This window comes from Alexandromys fortis, unplaced genomic scaffold (assembly GCF_014885135.2).
Source record: "Alexandromys fortis isolate MF-2015 unplaced genomic scaffold, M_Fortis_MF-2015_v1.1 scaffold_378, whole genome shotgun sequence".
NCBI classification, from domain to species: Eukaryota; Metazoa; Chordata; class Mammalia; order Rodentia; family Cricetidae; genus Alexandromys; species Alexandromys fortis.
In genome coordinates this window covers 113,040-135,085 of record NW_026068247.1, presented here as the reverse complement: position 1 = coordinate 135,085, position 22,046 = coordinate 113,040, and the positions used below count along the sequence as shown (strand labels likewise).

At 54.9% G+C, this 22,046-nt stretch overlaps 1 protein-coding gene across 2 annotated transcripts in view; it reads left to right on the top strand.

Moving 5' to 3' along the window:
* Positions 1-21,392, top strand: part of Plxna1 (plexin A1) — a 46,236-nt gene extending 24,844 nt beyond the window's left edge. The window contains exons 10-32 of one of the 2 annotated variants that reach the window (XM_050131294.1): positions 384-584; positions 2,254-2,350; positions 2,423-2,616; positions 2,739-2,890; positions 2,974-3,094; positions 3,343-3,479; positions 4,625-4,792; positions 5,091-5,184; positions 5,518-5,757; positions 5,867-6,010; positions 6,370-6,604; positions 6,921-7,063; positions 7,487-7,743; positions 7,857-7,923; positions 12,600-12,746; positions 12,859-13,018; positions 13,593-13,696; positions 14,138-14,234; positions 14,571-14,761; positions 14,869-15,038; positions 16,555-16,767; positions 16,866-17,016; positions 18,234-21,392. In XM_050131294.1, the coding sequence (XP_049987251.1) occupies positions 384-584; positions 2,254-2,350; positions 2,423-2,616; positions 2,739-2,890; positions 2,974-3,094; positions 3,343-3,479; positions 4,625-4,792; positions 5,091-5,184; positions 5,518-5,757; positions 5,867-6,010; positions 6,370-6,604; positions 6,921-7,063; positions 7,487-7,743; positions 7,857-7,923; positions 12,600-12,746; positions 12,859-13,018; positions 13,593-13,696; positions 14,138-14,234; positions 14,571-14,761; positions 14,869-15,038; positions 16,555-16,767; positions 16,866-17,016; positions 18,234-18,329 (3,579 nt within the window). In that variant the 3' untranslated portion in view covers positions 18,330-21,392. Of the gene's footprint in view, positions 1-383; positions 585-2,253; positions 2,351-2,422; positions 2,617-2,738; positions 2,891-2,973; positions 3,095-3,342; positions 3,480-4,624; positions 4,793-5,090; positions 5,185-5,517; positions 5,758-5,866; positions 6,011-6,369; positions 6,605-6,920; positions 7,064-7,486; positions 7,744-7,856; positions 7,924-12,599; positions 12,747-12,858; positions 13,019-13,592; positions 13,756-14,137; positions 14,235-14,570; positions 14,762-14,868; positions 15,039-16,554; positions 16,768-16,865; positions 17,017-18,233 lie in introns of those variants that run through there. The other variant, XR_007589921.1, reaches the window with a different exon arrangement.
* The last annotated feature ends 654 nt before the right edge of the window (positions 21,393-22,046 follow it).

Below are 22,046 nucleotides of genomic sequence, written 5' to 3'. Positions count from 1 at the left end.
CTGAAACCCTGGCCCTGGGGGTGCCTGTTTTTCTGCAGGGCCCAGGCTATTTTTATATGCTCCCAGACCCCCAGCTGAGAGCCTACTACCCCAGTACTCCATTCTTGGCTCCTGCTTTGGGTCTGTGCAGCTGTGGACCAGATGGGGTACCTATGGCCCCAGAGTAGCGGGGTTTTAGGTTATGGCCAGGGTGAATAGGCTGACCTCTGTGAAGCTACAGCCTGGTGGGAGCAGGACTTAAAGACCACTGTTCCTGTGGTGCTCAGCTACAAAATGACACAAGGAGCCTGGGCTTTGTGAGCCACCACAGCCTGGGACACAGTGGAACTTTCACTTCTTGCTGGCCACCAGACCTAGCTCAGCCAGACCTTTGCTATCCCCAGGATTGCCCACAGATCCTGCCTTCTACCCACATCTATGTGCCAGTGGGTGTGGTGAAGCCCATCACCCTGGCCGCACGGAACCTGCCACAGCCACAGTCAGGCCAGCGAGGGTACGAGTGCCTTTTCCACATCCCAGGCAGCCCGGCCCGTGTCACTGCACTGCGCTTCAACAGCTCCAGCCTGCAATGCCAGAACTCCTCGGTGAGGGAACAGCAGGCGGGTAGGCAAGGTGGGGGTGTGCCATGCTCTGGAGTGGGCTATTGCCCATCCAGTCCCAGACCTGGTTTGTTAGGGAAAATAGGCCAGAATGATGTATGAGGCCAGGTGTGCCTCGGGAAGGTCAGGGGACTCTGCTGGCTCCCTGGCCTACCACTGAGCCCTTGGGTGAGTATGAGTGGTGTAGGGAAGTGGGCTCATGGTGGCTCTGAGTTCCTTAGTGAAATAGCCAGATATAATGACCACTAAGGAACGTGTCCACACCACAGCTATCTGAACATCAGCAGGTGGCCTTGCTGGGTATCAGGGAAAAACCCTTGGTGGAAGACTCATACCTCACAGTGACATTCCCAAAGTTGTCACTGAGCTCAGCAAATCTGGTGTTTGACTGTGGTTCTCTATGGAACAAACCCTTCTGGTGCACAGGGGCCCAAGCTCAGGTTCAAACTTTCCTCACTGATTACTGAGGCTTCATTTTCCCCTCTGCCCAGGAAGCTTATAGTCAGGAGGGCAATGAATTTTTTGGAATAGGTTTATGATCAGGTTGGCAAGGCATGTGTACACAGGATGATTGACAAGGCTTTTGTTGTCCCACACCCTGGTTCCAGCAGTCATTAGCTGATAGAGGTCAAACAGGGTAGTAGTTGGGGTTAAATCGGCTGCCAGGGTAGCATGGGCCGCAGGTTAGTGGAAGCACAGCTCTCTGCCCAGCAGGGAAGGCTGCACGCCCCTATTTCCCATGCTGTTGGTCACCTCCCTTCCTTCGCCTACTGGCTCCTCACATAACCTGTACCCTCCCAAACACCCTCTGACTCTTATCACCCCTTTTCTCTTGCTTCTGCTTCCTGTGTCTCTCCACCCTTCATCTCCGCTGTCCCCTTCTCTGTAGACCCCCGTTTATCTTCCCTTCAGCAGTGTTTAAAGGGAAGAGAGAGTATCAGGGAATTTGATAGGATCCAATTAAATTCCTTCAGATAAAATAGTGATGAATTGCTGAGCCACCCCTCAGAGACGTCAAGCTGCCTGCCTCAGCCCGAACACAAGACAAGAGCCGAGGTCATCAGCTGCAGAAAGTGGGAGGCAGCTAAGCTTAGGCCCAGCCCTTGAGGCTGTTACCCTAAGCGCAGGGCAACCTAGGTAGAGTGGGCGCAGCAATCTTTGCTCAGGACAGTGGTCTTTTGATCTGTGCTCAGGCTGTGGGGTCCCAAATACCTCACACCTCAGAAGTCCTGACCTGCTTAGTAGACAAAGACTGATGTTTACAGAGCTTTCCTGATGCTCTTGGGCCCAGCTAGCCCTGCTTTCCCCAGATGGCTGACTGAAGCTCTCAGCCAAGACTGCCCTGGTGTTGGAAGTGGTGTCTGAGGTAGCCTTGGAGGATAGGACTGGAGGCTGGTGATGGGTGTGGTTTCTTCATGGCTGCTGGAGATAGAGTTTGGTAGGAGGAAGCAGGGCCATGGAGCCAGAAGAGAAGCCCTGTGTGAAGAGATGGGCAGAAGAGCTGTGTGTGTTCTAGTTCATCTTGCATGTAGGCAGGCCCATTCAGTAGTCATCAGAGATGGTGAGGGCCCCCATAGGCGCCCTTGATCCTCTATGTGGCATAGAGGTAGTGACCCATTACCTCAAGCATGACCACTATGCCTGCTTCCAACAGTACTCCTATGAGGGGAATGATATCAGTGACCTGCCTGTGAACCTATCCGTTGTGTGGAATGGCAACTTTGTCATCGACAACCCCCAGAACATACAGGGTGAGTAGCAGGGCTGCTGGCCTGGGTGAATGGATGGCATATGGACCATGCTGACCAGCCTTCCCGTCACAGCCCACCTCTACAAGTGCCCAGCCCTGCGCCAGAGTTGTGGCCTCTGCCTCAAGGCAGACCCACGCTTTGAGTGTGGCTGGTGTGTAGCTGAGCGTCGCTGTTCCCTCCGTCACCACTGCCCAGCTGACTCACCAACCTCCTGGATGCATGCCCACCATGGCAGCAGCCGCTGCACAGACCCCAAGATTCTCAAGGTAGGATCTGGAAACCCAGTCCAATACCTGCCTAGCCCTACCCTTGTAAACCCACCCACCACCTCCTCTCACCTGGCACGGTAGACCTTGCTGTGTCCGCCCCAGCCTCTACCTTCCTGCAGCTGTCCCCAGAGACAGGCCCTCGGCAGGGAGGGACAAGGCTCACCATCACTGGCGAGAATCTGGGCCTGCGATTCGAGGATGTGCGGCTAGGAGTGCACGTGGGCAAGGTGCTGTGCAGCCCTGTGGAGAGCGAGTACATCAGCGCAGAGCAGTAAGGCAGACTACAGTGTGTGGTGAGGGGCCTGGGTGGCCTGGGGAGCCATTCTGCAGTGCTGAGCCCCACCATGCCCACAGGATTGTCTGTGAGATCGGAGATGCCAGCACATTGCGGGCCCATGACGCCCTGGTGGAAGTGTGTGTGCGGGACTGTTCCCCCCACTACCGAGCCCTGTCCCCCAAGCGCTTCACCTTTGTGGTAAGCTTCACCCTGCTGCCCTCTACTTCTTGTTACCCCAGAAAGTGTCAAGGGGTGCTGCAGAAGTCGGCCTGGATTCATGTCTAGTATAGCTCCTGTTGCCCATACCTAGACTGAGCCCAGCCACAAGGGAGTGGTTACCCTTGCCCTCTGGGCTGTCTGACTATCTGGGGACACAGAGTAAGGGACCCAAATGCTAGGATATGCACCCAAGAGGGAATTCCCTCCAACAAATCATCTTCCTGCAGACACCAACCTTCTACCGCGTGAGCCCCTCCCGCGGGCCTCTATCCGGAGGAACATGGATTGGCATCGAAGGAAGCCATCTGAATGCAGGCAGTGATGTGGCTGTGTCCATTGGTGGCCGGCCCTGCTCCTTCTCCTGGTACGGGGTGAGAGGAGTCAGGGGCCACAGAGCTTTCCTTCCTGGCTCTGCTGTCCCCTCCTGTTGCCTGGGTAACGGGTATGAAAAACCTGGTGGGGTGATCTCTATGGAAACCTAGAGGCAGAAAAGGTTGCCATGGAGATAGAGGGCCAGCCTCCAGAGTGGGAAGGGGTGTGGCCTGGCCTCAGTGGGTACTACTTACTGCCACCACCCTAGCCCCTCCTAAGGAGAAGGGAGACATCTCTCTTGCAAGCAAAATAAAAAGTATTTTTTAAAAGTTTAATAGAGAAAATAGACATCTTAACAAAAGCCTTGAGGCTTGAAGTGGATAATTTTAGATTAAAGATGATAATGGAACGGTCCTTTAAATATTTTCCTGTGGTAATTACCCGTTATCAGGGTAATCATTGGTGTTTGCAGCCTGGCGGCTGTGGGGCCTCCAGCCTGAGGTAATACAGCCAAGGGACAGGGCCTCAGAACAGGCATTGCCTTGCTGACTGTTAATGAAGGTGACCTGTGACCCCATTCCCCAGGACAACGTACTATTGCTAGGGGCAGGGCATTTTCCAGGTGTGTGTGTGCAGAGGGAAGGAGGGGCTGTTTTGTTCAAGGCCCTTGGTGGTGGTAGAACTCTGTGTACAGAGGTCTGAGAAGGCAGTTCTGGCAAGTGGAAAGGGTCAGGTGTGTAGTTTAGTGTCTCTGACCTTCTGAACAACAGCCTATCATCTGCAAGGTGTGTTTATCCCAAGCCTGGCAGGGTGGACTAAGATGGCTGACTGACGCTTTCGAGGCTTGGCCAGGGTCTCCTGAATAGCCAGTGGTAGGCAGGGTCCATTTCATCCATCTGCATTACAGGTTGTGTCATTAGGAAAATAGGATGGAGTTCATGCCCGAGGGAGGTTCTAAAGCCAAGTATAGGTAAGACCCAAGATAGGGAGGCCAGCCAGGGTCCAGGGTAGGATTAGCCAGGGTCCAGGGTAGGATTAGACACTGGTGGCCACTCTAGGGTCATAGCTGTCATCCCAGTAGCCATCTGAGTGAGGCCCATGCTTTTCCCTGGGAGCCAGTGCTCAGCCACCATGAAGAACTGCTGGTGTGTTACATGCCGCCTCACCATGCCCTTACCCATCCTGATTCCATCCCAGGAGGAATTCACGAGAGATCCGCTGCCTGACACCACCCGGGCAGACCCCTGGCAGTGCCCCTATTGTCATCAACATCAACCGTGCCCAGCTCTCCAACCCTGAAGTGAAGTACAACTATACTGAAGACCCCACTATCCTGAGGATTGACCCCGAGTGGAGCATCAACAGGTGGGAGATCTGCTGCGGAGCCAGGAACCAGTCCCTGTTTCCCATTGCAGAGCTAGAAGCCCTTCTTTGTTCCTACTGTGGAGCTGGGGGCACCTCCCCATTCCCAGCTGTAGGTCAGGGAGTGCCTCTCCTGGGTGTTCCATGGTGGCTTGGTCTGGCAGCTTCCTAAGTCAGTGGTTAATCCTGGCAAGAAGTGCTCTGGCTGAGCTTTGAACCACCTGGTCCCACAGGAAGAGGCTGTGTCTCTCTTGTACTTTTAGGCCTAGGACATTGTCTGATTCTTCACTCCTTCCTTTAGTGGTGGGACCCTCCTAACAGTCACAGGCACCAATCTGGCTACCGTCCGTGAACCTCGAATCCGGGCCAAGTACGGAGGTGTTGAGAGGGAGAATGTGAGTGAATGCCCCATGCCTCTGGTCCCCTACCTCACCCTATCCATGTGGGTACTGCCTAGACCAGAACTACTGCTGCTAACACCCCTGCTTCTGCCTCCCCATGCCTACCTGTCTGTGCTGAGGCCTTGAGGACGAAGTGGTCAGCTAGGGGTGAGCCTTGGGCTCTGACATGTCGGGCCCTCAGCCTTCAGAGAGTGGACATCTTGAACATGTGTTCCCTTGATGCCTAGAGCATCCTTATAGGGAGCCACTATTCCCAGGGTGGGCTGTCATCGGGTAGCTGGCCCACAATGGGAGGGCTGGCCTGAGGTCCTGGTGCCTATGTCCCAGAGCTGCATGGTGTACAATGACACCACCATGGTGTGCCGGGCGCCGTCTATACACAACCCAACGCGCAGCCCACCAGAACTGGGAGAGCGGCCAGATGAGCTTGGCTTCATCATGGACAATGTACGCACGCTGCTGGTACTCAACAGCTCCACATTCCTCTACTATCCGGACCCTGTACTGGAGCCGCTCAGCCCTACTGGGCTCTTGGAGCTGAAGCCCAGCTCCCCACTCATCCTCAAGGTGGGTCTCAGCCACTGTGGCCTCCTGCCGCAGAAGCTGTGCTGAGATAGGCAGCTGGGGCCAGGGGACAGGCCCCAGGACTGCCTTCACTATACCCTGTTCCCTGCAGGGACGGAATCTCCTGCCACCTGCTCCTGGCAATTCCAGGCTCAACTACACGGTGCTCATCGGCTCCACACCCTGTATCCTCACCGTGTCTGAGACCCAGCTGCTGTGTGAAGCGCCCAATCTCACAGGGCAGCACAAAGTCACGGTGTGTTCCCCATCTTGCCTTATGCAGAGAGCCAGAAAATCCCTGTCACAGCCTAGCTGTGGTCTCCTGGAACCAACCTCCTGACCTACTAACCCTGCCCCCACTAAAGCAATCCTACCTCTGAGCTCAAATGCAGGCCCCATTCAGCCCTCACCATCTTCACCAATGTGAGTCCCGCTCACTAATGTCCCACTACTGAGTGCTCATGCACTAGCTACCTGGGCATGTTAGTCATTCAGGTCACCTGCTGGAGAGATGTTACCCACAGGCAGGTGCTTAAGGGCCTTAAGGGCCACTGGACAGAGGCCTCAAGCTCTGAGGGACTGATACCCTCTGAGCACGCATATCCCATCTGGCAGGTGCGGGCCGGCGGCTTCGAGTTCTCGCCTGGGATGCTGCAGGTGTACTCGGATAGCCTGCTTACACTGCCAGCCATCGTGGGTATCGGTGGGGGTGGTGGCCTCTTGCTTCTGGTCATCGTGGCCGTGCTCATTGCCTACAAACGCAAGTCCCGGGATGCTGATCGTACCCTCAAGAGACTGCAACTCCAAATGGACAACCTGGAGTCACGCGTGGCCCTTGAGTGCAAGGAAGGTCAGCAGGGGGGTGAGACTGAAGCTTGGGGCAGGAGGTGTTGCTGAGGCAGTCACCACCACTGACCCTATCTTGTCCTACTAACTGGCTCTGGCTCAGTCCCAGGAAGGTGGCAGAGGCTGAGATAGTGGTGTTGAGAGAATTTTATCCTAAACTAGGGAAACTGAGGCACAAAAAAGTACATTGGTTGGTTTCTTAAGGTCAGGACCAGTGATCCTAGTCAGACAGCAGGAAGGCTGGAACAGCGAAGGGTAAGGGGAGTCTCTGGAATGCTGCCCTTACCCCACATTGCCCCTGACCCCACACCTGGCCACAGCCTTTGCAGAGCTACAGACGGACATCCATGAGCTGACCAGCGACCTGGACGGTGCCGGCATACCCTTCCTTGACTACCGTACTTATGCCATGCGAGTGCTGTTCCCTGGCATTGAGGACCATCCTGTGCTGAAGGCGATGGAGGTAGGACTGCCAAGGGCATGACCGGTGGACTGCCAAGGGCATGGGGGCTGCTCTGGCCTTCCAGAGAAAGGTTAGGGAGTATGGGGTCAGACACACTTTGATGCCTGCTCAGGATTGGGACCCTGAGCTCTGAGGCAGGGGCCTGATTTCTGGACAGGTGGCTTCCTCTGGGTGACACTAGTATCTGTAGTGCTTCAGGAGGCAGAAAGGAGATTCTAGGCATAGGGCAGTGCCCCGGGTCTCACCCAAGCTAACTGCCCATTAGCCTGGGATCCTGGTTCCTCTCCATGCCTAGGCTCTGTGGTACTTTCTACAATTCACCTGCCCGGGTCTCTTGGAGGATCTGGGTGCCGAGCTCCACTGTGCAGTGTGGGCAACCTGGCCTTTTCCCTGCCTTAGCTGTCAGGACCGTGTGCCCCCCAGGTGCAGGCCAATGTGGAGAAGTCGCTGACACTGTTCGGACAGCTGCTGACCAAGAAGCACTTCCTGTTGACCTTCATCCGTACACTGGAGGCCCAGCGTAGCTTCTCCATGCGTGACCGTGGGAACGTGGCCTCCCTCATCATGACAGCCCTGCAGGGTGAGATGGAGTATGCCACGGGCGTGCTTAAGCAGTTGCTTTCTGACCTCATTGAGAAGAACCTGGAAAGCAAGAACCATCCCAAACTGCTGTTGCGGAGGTACAATGACAGAAACCTGGTCTGTGGGTATGGTCACTATGGGAGTTGTGGGGACCTGTGCCTGCTGGATGGTAGAAGTGACTCCACTCTCCCATCTGCTGCTCTTCCCGCAGGACTGAATCGGTGGCAGAGAAGATGCTAACCAACTGGTTCACCTTCCTTTTGTATAAGTTCCTCAAGGTAGGTGGCCCAGTGAATGGAGAGCAGGGGTGGAATGGGGCAGAAGCCAAATGTCCACATGGTACAAAGGCCAGAGCTCAGGTGTGAATGTCCCAGCCCAGCAACCCAGATCCCTTGCTCCTATTTCCCGTGCTTACCCTTGCCACCTCCAGAAGTAGGTTGGGCATTCACACTCTGAAGTTAGTGCCCAGGCTGGAGTTTGGAAATGAGCTTGTATCTCTGTTTGATGCCTGGAGCGAGCTGCCAGGCTCAGGATGGGGACTGCACCTAAACGGGCTTCTGGGGGTCTGACACTGGCCCTCAAGAGCTCTGTGTGCAGTCTGTGGTAGAGTGTGAGTCCACACTAGGCTTCTGGCTCCCTAAAGCCCTCAAAGCCCATCAGATGCCAGGGTGGGCTGGTTGGTTGAACTGCGTTATACAGTCTTGAGAAGCTTTCTGGTTTCTCCTAACCTCATGGCCAATGGGATAGATGCCACAAATGGTGACAATCGGTCACCCAGGTAGCATAACCTGTGCAATCAGCCCTGGCCAGTACTCTGGATACAGTAACCAGCAGCGCAGCTGGGCAGAGATGGACTGGTGCCAGTCCCTGGACAGTCCTCTCCTAGTAGGCTGCTGCCGATCTCTGACTGGCTGACCCAGAAGGATCGGCATATGATCCCTGCCTGGTGGGATGTCTTTGCATGCCGGGGGGCTTGGGGGGGGGGAGTAGGTAAGAGATGGTAGTAAGAGACAGCAGTGGTTGTGAGGAGTGAGTCAGGAGGCCTGAAGGACCAGAGATGCAGCAAAGTGACCTGGAGGCACAGGGGCAGCTGGGGAGAAGGGAGTCTGTGTGCACAGCAGCCCCGTGATAGTTAATGGGCATATCTCCTCTGACACTGCTGCCCTGTGGACGGTTATTTACATGCTCTTTAAAGCAGACTCTGTGGACCAGAAGAAGCAAGGCAGAGCAAAGGCTAAGGCATTCCAGCAGCTGTGCCCGTGCTGGGTCTTGACGCGTGCTGGCCCTGTTTGACCCTCATTTTCCACACCAAGGAGCGGGTGCAGTCTACCCCACTGGGTCTCAGATCCTGAGCCAGCTCTGGAGTGCTGACTGCTACAATGTGGGGAGGCCAGCTGCCTCTAGAAGCTGGTGGAGCTGGCCCTGCAGCTGTCACTGTGGGGCAGAGGGAGCTGAGCCTGTCATATGTCTGGGACAGCCTCATGGAGGGGCATTGGCCTCACAGGGCACTCAGGCATGTGGGAATGATGTTGGGGGTGGGGGACACGACAGCCGAGGGAGCAGCAAGAAGAGGGGTACAAAAGGGAGGAAGCAGAGCTTAAGGGAAACAGTGGGCCACCCTGCCCCAAGTCCACTCTTAGCCCCTGGGCCGGGAGCTTTGGGTTTCCTCTCAGCTCTGGGTTTTGCTGGGCAGTGGGAACTGAAACTCCACATACTAAGGCCAGGCCACAGGCAGCCATGCTGGAGCCTTGCTCCTGGAGACTGACCTGCCCCAGGAGTAGGCCCAGGTTGGCCTAGGCCTGTTCCGTCTCTGTCTGTGGCCACTGAGCCACACATAGGCCTCTTACCAGGCTTTGCTGTGTGGTGCTGCGAGAGGATGCCCTTAGTGCCTCCCTCCCTGAGCTGGCACCAGACCCTCCTGCTGCCGTAGTTCTGCCTTCTCTGGCCTCTAAGGCTTGTGGCACATACTGATAGCCTTCCAGAGCCGTTGCTTTCAGTCATGAGACAAGTCCCTCCACCCTTCCACGGCTCAACGGCTGGTCTCTCTTTAACATGCTAAGACTTAAAAACTGTTTTATTGGATTAAAATACACGTAATTCAAAAATTCACCACCTTTTAAACTTTTTAAAATGGCATTTCTATTTCTTCATTCTGCGAGTGTATACCACTGTGTGTATGTGCAGTCAGAGGACAACATGCAGGAGTTGGTTTTTCCTTCCACCCTGGGCGTCCCAGGGAGTGATCTCTGTTGTCAGAGTTGGCAGCAAGTTTCTTTACTTACTGAGATGACTTATTATTTGAGATAAGGCCTCCCTAAATAGCCCAGGCTGGCCTCAAACTCATGTCCTTCGTGCCTCAGTCTCCTGAGTGCAGGTCATAAGCCACTCTGAGAAGTATGAACCGTTTCTTTGTACAGCTGGGATGTCCGCCTCTGGCCTGCATAACCGCACCACACACACAGCTCAGTTTGTACTAGGGAGGAAATGCATGGGGGTTCGGTCTCAGGCTTTATGAGTTTGCAATGGGCAGGGTCTGAGCCCAACCCCTGCCCCACAGATCACTGGTGACGAGAACGCATGAGCCAGGTAGTTTGCTCTGCCTGTCACTACACTGTCAACAACATCTGTGGGTAAAGGGGCAGCACTCGGCTCTGGTGGTCACAGCCATATTCAGTGTGCATCATCCTAGGCAGGTTTCTGAAATGAAGCAAATGTCCATAGGTAGAAGAACAGGTTTTGTTCAAATGTTTGTTTTGCGTTCTGGCTGCTTTGTCACTCTGGTCTGCAGTTCTGGCTTAAGTGATCCTCCTGCCTCAGCTTCCCATGCTGTGAGTAGCCTCACCCGTCCTGAGTGCTTTTCCCAGTAAGGTCTGGTGCAGGGGCACCTTGCTCCTCAGGGCTTTCTTCTCTGTCATACCATGTGCTTTGTGTCATGCTCCACTCCCTCCAGTCCCCACCCCAGGTAGGGCTAGGCCCACGTTTTCAGGTAAGTTGGCACATGGTATTTGCCCCCTTGGCAGGTGTTAGTAGAATCCGAATTCTTCCCCAACACAGCCAGCTTCTGGTGTAGCTTTCTGCTGTGGTGGGCTTCCAGAGTGACCATAGGTGATCAGGCATACTCCAGGACTCTTTCCTGGCCTGGGGGCCACTGACTCCACCATAGATGAGCACATGTGGACGGACAGCAAGCTGCTTCAGCGGCATTTATTAGCAAGTTAAACCTCCTGCTTGATCGGCCACTTTCATCTTCTTTGAAGCAACATTTGCATGTTTTCTAGAGTTATTTTCTTTAGTATATGGTAGGTTTGTTGTTGTGTTGGTCTTGTTTTAAATAACAGCATCCCATTGTTTGCAGCTCCTAGGCTAGAGATGCATGAGGCATGAGGTAGCGATCTGCCTTGCCTTCCTTGCAGATGGGCAAGCTGCTGCTCTGTTGCCTCTCTGTATGAAAGGGCCATTCTCTCCACCTCAACAGGGTTGAGAGGAAGCTGAGGCCCCACATTCTCCTTGTCATGGGACAGGGAAATAGGGCCAGAGAGAGGAAGGCCTTGGGCTTAGGACAGCTTCTTTCTGGGCCCACCTCCTTTCTGGGCTCTCATCTCTGATTGCTCTTTCACAGTCTTGGCAGGCCTGGTGAAAGCGATGGTGTGGGCTGGCAGGGGGGAATGGCTGCCTTCAGGGTCTGGTGAACTGCCTGGCTGAGACAGAGTTTTGCCAAGAAGCCCTGGCTTTTCCAGGGCAGATGCATTAGGGTTGGGTGGGTCTACATTCAAGGCTTCGGGCATCTTGCCTGCCTCCTCTGCTCTTTTTACTGTGCTTAGGAACCCTAGGGCAGACATCTAATCTGGGGAATGTTATGAGGTAGTGTTTGCCGAAAGAGGCAGCTTTGATGGCTCTGAGTCCCAACCTGCTCCCCCTCCCTCCTCCTCCCTGGCTGACTTAATGAAGCCAAGTTTGCAAATGAAACATAATTTCAAAGACAGGAGTGTTGTCGGAAGGTCTCGGATGATCTATGCTCCTGGCCGGTCCTTAGCAGCTGTCTCTTTAATTACCTCAGATGCTAACAAGGGTCTAGAGCATCTGGGTCCAGGAGCAGAGTCACTGTGGGCTTGCCAAGGACCCACCTGGGCCACCTCCTGCCTGGGCATTCTCAGCCACCCAGTGGCCACTGTGATGAGTGATGCCAGCAGTCAGGGGTGGGCATTCAGGGCCATGGGACCACCCTGAGTTCCAGCCAGCTGCTCCCCTCCCCTTGCTGAGTGATGTGAGCTTTTCCTGTGATAGCTTCTCCTTCATTCAGCTCACTCAGCAGTGATTAACTCCCAACACTGTGCTGTGGCTCTCAAAACTGCCTGCCTCAATCCAGGACTTGGGAGAACCTAAAGGGGGTTTAGTGACAGGCAAAGGCTCCGGGGTGGGGCCTAGATATGATTCACACTTGTAGTGAGGGGAGCCAGATGACAGGTAGCTGGAGGCAGGGACAGTGCCAGGTCCTTACCAAGTGTCCAGAGGCACCCCGGTAGCCCCCATTTATTATTGGCATAAGGCTGTGGGTTCCTTTGCCCCTCAGGAGTCAGCGTGTTTCTGTCAATGATCATATGAAGCAGGGTGTTAGTGGGGTGCTGGACTTGTATCTAGGTGGGTCCCTAGAGATCCAGGAGATCCTTATCACACCTGGTGTGCACCGAGGGCAGGGGTCCACCTGCCTTGCTCTTCCTTCCATGAGCGTGTTGTCCATGCATGCCTGCCCTTAACTGGTACCTCATCCTTATCAAAGATTTCCACATCTGTGTCACAAGGACACTGGGGTTGTTGCTCACTAGATTGCCTCACCCGGTGTTGGCTTCAGAGACAGGCTTGCCTCATAAGAGGAGAGATGGAGCTGTTGGAAGCAACTCAGTAGCCCTTCGAGGGCTGACTAGGCCCCGCCCTGCTCACACCCCACCGTCTTCAGGAGTGTGCTGGGGAGCCGCTCTTCATGCTGTACTGCGCCATCAAGCAGCAGATGGAGAAGGGCCCCATCGATGCCATCACAGGGGAGGCCCGCTACTCCCTGAGTGAGGACAAGCTCATCCGGCAGCAGATTGACTACAAGACCCTGGTGAGCCCCCAGTCCTGGGTCTTCCCCTTCGAATGACACTGAATTGAGTGAGCAGGACTGGCAGAAGCAAGGGGTGGGGCTAAGGCTGCCATACCACCCTCCTCACACACAGACCCTGAACTGTGTGAACCCCGAGAATGAGAATGCGCCTGAGGTTCCTGTGAAGGGGCTGAACTGCGACACCGTGACACAGGTCAAGGAGAAACTACTGGATGCTGTATACAAGGGTGTGCCTTACTCACAGCGGCCCAAGGCTGGGGACATGGACCTGGGTGAGTGGCAGGCCAAGTGTCCCTGTGCATTCAAATCAGAAGCCAATCCCCTAGTGCCAGTTGTCCTGTTGGTAGGGGATGCTTACCAGAAGGCATCCAACAGAAAGTCTGCAAGGGAGGTGACAGGGTAAACTGGGGTCTGCAGGCCAGGGTAAAGTGATGGAGGAAAAGAGGCAAGCAGTGAGTTTGATATTCTCTGTGAAGTCAGGGCTCTCAGGGCTGAGGGGACAGGCCTTTGCATTGGGGGAAGTTGAGAGAGGGGATCCTGTGACAGACTTGGCTGGAAAGGCTGGACCTGGATCTGGGTGAAACAAGGTCTACCTCTTAGGCTCATCCAGGTAGCAGATGAAGGGCCAGCCCATGACTGTCCCACCTCTGAGCCAGTGAATGGAGCTCTCAGTAGATGGAGGGGCCTCAGCTTGTTACTCTATGCAGGCTCTTCCCCCAAGTGCAGAGCAAGCCCCTCCCTGCCGTCATGGCTTCCCCACTCCGTTCTGTGTACCAGCAGAATGAGGAGCTTGGGTGGGAGGGAGGGAAGGAAGGAAGGCCACCTCCAATACCCTACTTCCTATAGAGTGGCGCCAGGGCCGCATGGCACGCATCATCCTTCAGGACGAGGACGTCACCACCAAAATTGACAACGACTGGAAGAGGCTGAACACACTGGCTCACTATCAGGTGACCCTACCATCCAGGGACCAGGCCACCCAACTCTAAACACACTGGCTCACTATCAGGTGACCCTACTGGCCAGGGACCAGGCCACCCAACTCTGAACACACTGGCTCACTATCAAATGACCCTACCGTCCAGGGACCAGGCCACCCAACTCTGAACACACTGGCTCACTATCAAATGACCCTACCGTCCAGGGACCAGGCCACCCAACTCTGGAAGTTTTTTGAGGGAAAACTAACTTCCCTTAAACTGGAACATGGCCAGCCAGGTGTGGACTGTGCCATGCCTAAGGGATTATGTGCTCTGGAACTGTCTTGATGGAGACTCAGAGTGGTGGCATGATTTGCCTCCGGGGCAGAACGAAGGGTGTCTTCAGGTCCTCCATGTTAGGCAGGACATCTTGGCACCCTGGTAACTCATATCTTTGACATCTGCTCACAGGTGACAGATGGCTCATCGGTGGCACTAGTACCCAAGCAGACATCTGCCTACAACATCTCCAACTCCTCTACCTTCACTAAGTCTCTCAGCAGATACGGTGAGGGTCTAGCAGGGTTGCAGCCAGGTGGTGGGCGGTGGACCTGGATTGGATGCCTTCTTCCTAATGTTCTGCCATAGTGTGTTGGATGTCAGGATTAAAGGAAGTGTGTGGTCTGTCACTGGACTCTTGGCCTTCCCTTCAATTCTGAAGCAGCGTCTTTCCCCATAGACTAACCAGGCAGCCTCATGCTGCTCATGTGGCCACAGTGGTCATTCCCAACATACCTGGAAGGAGGCTTGGGGCCCCAGAATCTGAGGGAAAACTGTTTGGGTGGGGCAGGTCTGGCCACGGGTAAGGGAAATGGCCCTGCCAGCTGACAGGCTATTCCTGCAGAGAGCATGCTGCGTACAGCCAGTAGCCCCGACAGCCTACGCTCACGAACACCCATGATCACGCCAGACCTGGAAAGTGGCACAAAACTGTGGCACCTGGTAAAGAACCATGACCACCTGGACCAACGCGAGGGTGATCGTGGCAGCAAGATGGTCTCTGAAATCTACCTGACAAGGCTGCTGGCCACCAAGGTAGGTGTATGGAGGTAGGCCAAATTCAGAGTTCCTGCAGACCTGTCAAGGTCATCTAGGAGGTTGGTGCCCTGGACAGCTCTGAAGCTCAGTACCTCACCCTGCAGGGGACACTGCAGAAGTTCGTGGATGACCTGTTTGAGACCATCTTCAGCACAGCGCACCGTGGCTCTGCCCTGCCTCTGGCTATCAAGTACATGTTTGACTTCTTGGATGAGCAGGCCGACAAACACCAGATCCATGACTCTGATGTGCGCCATACCTGGAAGAGCAATTGGTGCGACTGGTGATGGGCATGCACCAGGGATGGGACTGCCATGGGCAAGGCAGAGTGGGCCAGGCCCTACAGTGCCAGGATCGCCCTGCATCCTGTCACAACCATACAACTCTAAGTCTACAGGAATTGCTTGGGTGAGGGGCTGCCATACAAGAAACAGCTTAGTGAGCTCTAGCCAATTGATAGCATAGAGGAAATGATTTTCCTAGCATAAGCCTCTACTCATTGATGTGTAATGCTGGCATCTGGGGATAGAGATGGCTCTAAAAGGCCACTCTGAGGTCATGTGGCATTAAGTGTGGAGCTCTATACAGCAGGTAAGAGTTGAGGCCACCCCAGACTCCAGTGGATTCACTTCTATGCTTCCCATAGCTACTGTTGTGTCATCCCTGACCTACCTTTTCCTAGCATAGACCACCTACGCTTGTGAACCAGCCTTAGCTGCCTGCAGCCTAGCCATGGGCCCCATAGCCTCTTGCCGCTTAATATTCTCTGGTTTTGGCCTACAGGCATAGTTATGGGCTTCTATGTGCAGCCCTGACCCTGCTGGCTCTGCCCATGTGCGGTCTTCTCACCCCCATAACTCACAAGTTTAGAGGAAGGCCACTTAGACTGAAGACTGGTCCCTTGGCTTTCCTCCCCAGTAAGGTGGTATGCTATCTTCAGACCCTTCCTTCCCCTCTAGGACCCTACCCTACCAGAGGATTCCCACCAGAGCATACCCATACCTTGTCAACTCCTTATTCCCTGGAGCTGTGCTCTGGCCTCTAAGTCCAGTCGGTCATCAGCTTCCCTAGTCTCCTGTCCCTCAGCATGCTATGCTGGATGGCTCTGGCCTCAGCGCAGAGCCCTGTGCCCCTCCTCTTCCCTCTCACCATTCCTTTTGGCTTTTATCTGCTGCCTCCCTCCAGGACTGTGGGAGCCTAAACCCCAGCTCCATCAGTGCTGCCTGTCAGGGACCAGCAAAGGAGGGACTGCGGTGTGGCAGCACTGGCCAGGATCGCTCTGCTGTATGGAATCCTCTAGAGTTACTCTAGAGCAGCTCCCTCAGCCATGTGGAATTACCACTTTTTTGGCACATGCCTATGGTCACCAACAACCTCAGTCTTCACTTTGATTTAGTTTCTGTTTGAACAGCACGTGTGATAATTGGGTGCTTAACCAAGGCTGTCTAAGGTGTTGTGGGGCATAGAGGGTAGGTATTAAGACGGATGTCCTCAGGCAGGGGCTGAGCACAGAAGCAGGGATATAAGCCAGTGTGCAGATGTCAGGAATGCCCCCTGCATGTAAGCTAGACATGTGGAATGATGCTCTGGGAGTTGTGGGCAGCTTGTCCTGTCTGGCCTGTGGGGTAAGGGATTTCCCCTGCCCCACTTGGATATGTGGACATCCACTCATTCTCTGGAGGTCAGGGTCAGGCCTACGGGATGGTTGGCCATGCTTCTACCTGCTGTACAGAAGGAAAGTAGGGTGCAGAGGGGTCCCTCTAAGCAGTCTTGGGCCTGCTTGTCCACAGCCTGCCCCTGCGCTTCTGGGTGAACGTGATCAAGAACCCACAGTTTGTGTTTGACATCCACAAGAACAGCATAACGGATGCCTGTCTCTCCGTGGTGGCACAGACCTTCATGGACTCCTGTTCCACGTCAGAGCACAAGCTGGGCAAAGACTCACCCTCCAACAAGTTGCTCTATGCTAAGGACATCCCCAACTACAAGAGCTGGGTTGAAAGGTGGGTGACCAGCAGAGGTTGTGCAGGCTCAGGCCAGAGGTTGGTGGGTGGGTAGGCCCTGTAACCCCGCCCATGTTGACCCTGCCACCTACTGTCAGGTACTATGCTGACATTGCCAAGATGCCCGCCATCAGTGATCAAGACATGAGCGCCTACCTAGCAGAGCAGTCCCGACTGCATCTTAGCCAGTTCAACAGCATGAGTGCCCTGCATGAGATCTATTCCTACATCGCCAAGTACAAGGACGAGGTGAGCCCCCACCCCCACCCCAACTCCTGGCTCCACCTGTATCTCAGAACTAGCCCAATACTTGCTTTGGCTTCTGTACCTGACCACCCAGCTATTTCTGGGACTATAAGGAGAACAGAGATGTTGAGTACACAGAACAGTCTCTGGGAGCAGGGTGGGGAGTTAAGGTGACAGTATCTTCTAAGGGTGGACCACTGTGGGTCTATAACAGTTTATTGGGCTAGGTAGTATCTCTGGGGCTAGGCAGAAGCTGTCAGTGTTGTCGGACTTGGAGTGGGTCTTCTAGGAAGCTCCTTATCCTTTACCAAGGAATAGGTCCCTGGCTCATCTCTGAGGTGACTTGTCTCTCCTCTGGGCTAGAGCATACAGGTGCAAATGGCTAAGGACTGGGCATGTGTGGACAGTGCCAAGGCTAAGGCAGAGTGGACCTGGCTAGCTAAGATCACTAGGGTCCACATGGCTAAACTTAGGGCCCATCCGGGGACAGACAGGAGATGTAGACACGCCTGGGTAACCTGGGTGTGGAGGCTTTGGACTTGGCTGTGTTCCTGAGCTAGATGGATTGTTACAGGTCTAGAAGCAGGGAGGTCTGCTGTCTGGGCTGAGCCAGTGAGGTGGATAGCCTGGTAGCCTTTCTGGAGGTGGTTAGCCACAGAGACAGGTCTAAGGCCATGGGCCTATGGGCTCAGAAGGGCTCTAGGCCCCAAACCAGGCATGGAAGGGCTCATAGGCTGTAGTGATTGAGAGCATAGGATGGGACACAGCCTGGGCTCCCACATAGACCGGGGTACAGCCTGATGACTGTAGGTAGAGGTGTGATCCTCAAGAAGACAACCTAAGGCCATAAGAAATTCAGCAACAGGAGAGAGCAGTGACTATGCCACAACCGATGGCAGGGAGTAGGGCACTGCTATACAAGCCCAGGAAGGCGGGGTGGGGTGGGAGAGGCCGTAGTCAGGAATCAGAGCCTGTTAGTATAGTGGATAAGGGTAAAGGTGATGATCTCGGGGGCTCACCCTGGAATGCTGTAGGACTCGGGATCAGAAATGTTTTCACAGCTAGGAACTGATAGAGTCAGGTCTTGACTGATCCCCAAATCCCCACTAGGCATAGCAATGTCATTTGCGGTACCCAGGCAGGCTTTCCTAGAGCTTTCAGCCCATGTGTGTGGGTAGTCAGCCCTAACCCTGACCCTGTCCCACCCTGGTCCTCCACAGATTCTGGTAGCGCTGGAAAAAGATGAGCAGGCACGAAGGCAGCGGCTTCGGAGCAAACTGGAGCAGGTGGTGGACACGATGGCCCTGAGCAGCTGAGCCCTAGAAGTGACCACCCAGCAGGAGGCAGAGCAGGAGGGCAGCAAGGGGGACCCAGGAGACAGCCCTTGGCTCACCTATACCGAGTGCCAGGTGTGGGGGCTGCAGTTGGGTCCTGGCCCTCGCCTTCCTCTCCCTGCCGTGCAGGGTTGACTTTTATTGCTGTGGATGTGAGGGTCCTGCCGAGCCACCTCTGTGCCTAGGGCTTGCTGCCCTGGGGCAAGGATTGCAAAGCAGGGCTGGTTCTGCCCAAGGATATTTGCTGCTTGGCAAGAGCTGCTGGTGGCCTTCCTGGGAGAGAGGTGGCCTCTGAGGGGCCGAGATAGAAGGCCAGGCCCTCCCGAAGGAGGGCACCAAGACAAGGGACTGGACCAGTTTGCAGTTCCTGGCTTCTCCAGCTGCTACCAGCGGGCAGAGTCTGAGGGAGAGGTGAGATACCCAGGGCTGGGCAAAGAGAGCCACAGCCTGGGGCTGTCCCACTAGCCTCTACTCCAGCACCCCGTGCTTGCCACCACCCTCAGATTCACCGCGTGCTCTGCGCGGGCCAAGGCTGGAGTGCCACGTCCTTCTGTTGGGGAGAGGCTCTACTCCCCTCCTATGGAGGGGCTGCAGACCCCGCTCCTGAGTGACATGCGGACAACGGCTAGGCAAACCCTTCTCTGTCCTCAGGGCTGTGCCTCTGGGAGCCTCTGGGCCTGGGGCTCCAGTCAGAGTGCATGTTCCCATTATTTATTCCCCGCTCCTGCTCCTTGCTCTGCCCACCGTGGAGCTCAGGAGGGTAGCAGACCGCTGTCCCACCACCCTCTCACCTCCCCGCTCCTGACACTCCCCAGTGGCTTCCAGTCCGGCATCTCAGCAGTGACCTGGCCCCCGCAGTGGGACATCTGGGTACTGCTTTTTAAGGGAACAAGAAATCCTGCTGCATTCTGCCCTAGGGGTAGGGCAGGGTACTTCTGCCATCCTGCTGGCCATGGACAGTGACCCAAGGGACCGGAGGTCAGCTGTGTCCACCTTTGCCCACAACGAGCAACAGAACACATTTTTAATGGACCCTGTACATATATATATATATGTATATGTATATATATATATGTGGCCCCAGCCCCAGTGGGGTGCTGTACAGTTACTTGAGGGAGGAGACACAGAAAGGCAATTCAGGAGGAACCCAGGTGGAAGAGAGCAAAGCCAAGGGTCCTGGAGCTGCCATCTGATGTGGCCTCTGACGGAAGAAGCCCCTGCCCAAGCTACCGGGTGCCCCAACTTCGGGTACAGAGGCTGTGGACCTGCATGACTGTGCTAGCGTTTAGTCTGAGTTGATCTTTTCGAACTGCAAGTGTTGAATACTAGAGGTGGTTAGACCCTTTTTTTTAAATGTTTTTTAAATTAATTAGTCATTGGAAAAGCAAGCGAGCGGCCTATCCTCTTTTCAAGTTCACTTTTTCGATGGTACTAAAGATTATAATGGATTTTAAGGGACAGCTAAATGTGGCCAGGCCCAGCCTCAGTGCTGGGGACAACGTACCCCATGTCCATGGGCTGCTAGCCTTGTACTCCCTCACATTCCAAGCTGGGGAGCCAGATGGGACAGGTTGGACGTCAGATTAGAGCTGCGCCTTTAGGTTGCTATGGGGCAGGTGCAAGGACTCAGGGAGCTCCTCCTCCATGGTTGTCAAGGGGCCTGGGTACCCTAGGCCTTGAGCTCTGGTCAGGTGTCTCTGTGGCTCACTCTTTGGGCTGATACTGGGGTCAGAGCCAAATCTAGCCAACCTGGATATAACGTTTCTCAGTAGCCCCTGTTGCCTGGGGTTTTTCCCTTGGATATAACCCTCTCTTCCTTCTGATGCCTCCTGGCTGTGCCTGGGTGGGAGTCTCAATTTCCCCTAAAGTCTTCCCTGGATGTGGGCTTCAGATAGAAGCCCCTAGTTCTTCCAGCTCTGCCTGGACCACGCACAGCTTCTAGGCTCAACGCCTTCACTATCCAGCCCTACCCCCTGCCCAAGGCCCCCAGGCTCCCTTAAAATGGGCCAGCCTCACTCTACCCTACCAGGCCACCATGCCCCTGTGGGTGTCATAGGTGGGTGGTGAGGTCACCTGGAGCAGCCTCCCCAGGGCATCTGTTCGCAAGCACTTTAGCGTATCTGTTTACATGCGAGCTGCCCTAGCTGGTCTCGCCAGGCATCTTCTCGGCACAGCCATCAGGGCCAGGCTTCACCTCCCTGGACTGGACTCTGCCACTCCTGGACTGGGCTCTGACATCTGCTGGCCTTGGTGTTCAAGATCCACCCATCTCTGTGGCACCCTGCAAAGGGCTCCACTCCAGCTTAGATATAGCCTGGGTTTGGAGTCCATTGTGCACTGGGTGGTAGATGCTCAGAGCCAACCTCTGTAGTCCTAGGCCCAAGGGGGTGGCCAAGCACTGCTCCAGCCAGCCTGGCCCTAACATTCTTGGTACTGCCGTCCTGCCGTGGGCTCTGTCCCCCAAAGCCCTAACCTCCTGCCTGGTTTTCCCCCTTTGAACCCAGACTCAGGAGTGCCTAGGCTGTTAAAAGCTGAGCCTGGGTGCCTGGCTTCCACATGCCTTGGGCTGGCCCTGTGCTCTCCTGCTGGCCCACCCTCTTATGGTTGGACAGCTGACGAGGGCAGCAGGGATTAGGGCCTTGATGTGTCCCCAAGAGGCACAGCATTGAGTTCCAGGCACAGGCCAGCTCCCTCTGTTGGCACAGAGGGGCCCGACCGCCACCCCCTACTCCAGTTCCCCCAGTTTGGATCTGGTGGCTCACATCGGTGCTACACAAGCTAGAGTAGATATATTTAGAGAGAGAAAGCTATTTTTAAGGTGAAGCCCATGATTAGCTGTCCTTTAATGCCACAGAACACTCCCTTTTACCCCCCCCCACCCAAAAAAATGGTCATTTGGACGGTCTGAGTAGACCAGGAAGCGGCAGAGCCCACACGCTCAGCCATCAGATTGTAAATATACGGCTATTTCCTATTTTACGGTTCTTCAGATTTAGTACTTGTAAATAAACACACATTAAGGAGAGATTAAACATTTTTGCTAAAGCTTGTGGCTCTGGGTCTTATTCTAGCAAGGGAGGGACCTAAGAGGTACCACAGAAATAGGAGCTTGTCACATCCTCAGGGCAGTACCTCATAGGTGGCAGCAGGCACTCTGGAACGTCTGTGCTCCAGACTGGGGGCTTGGTATAAACACACGGGCAATGCACCCAAAAACCTTATAGACCCGTGTGCCACATCAGTTTCATCTAAGCTGAAAACACGAACAGCATGCCCTCATATCTGAACCCAGGCAAGGACAGGGGGAGCCTCCTGGTGGCCTGTGTGGCAGGACCATGGGAAATCCTCATTGGGACCAGATCCATCTGTGAGGCAGGACCCCTGAGGCCCTGATAACCTACAATGCAGATTCTGTCCCAGGGTTCAGGACGACCCAGAAGAGCTGTGACCTTGGGTTCCTGAGTTGCCCACAGAGTTGGTAGTATTTCCTTAGTGCCAGGGGTCTCTCTTCACCATGGCCTTGCACTAAGGAGCCTAAGGTGGGACAGCCCATGGGCAAACTCATTCAGTTTTATGGGGTTGGATGACTTGGTTCAGGTGCCCAATCTTTGCCCTTCTCACCACGGAAGAATGCTGTGTGGAGTTGGGTGCAATAGCACTGAAGGAGGCAGCTCTCCATCGCTGGAGGTGCTCCACCCC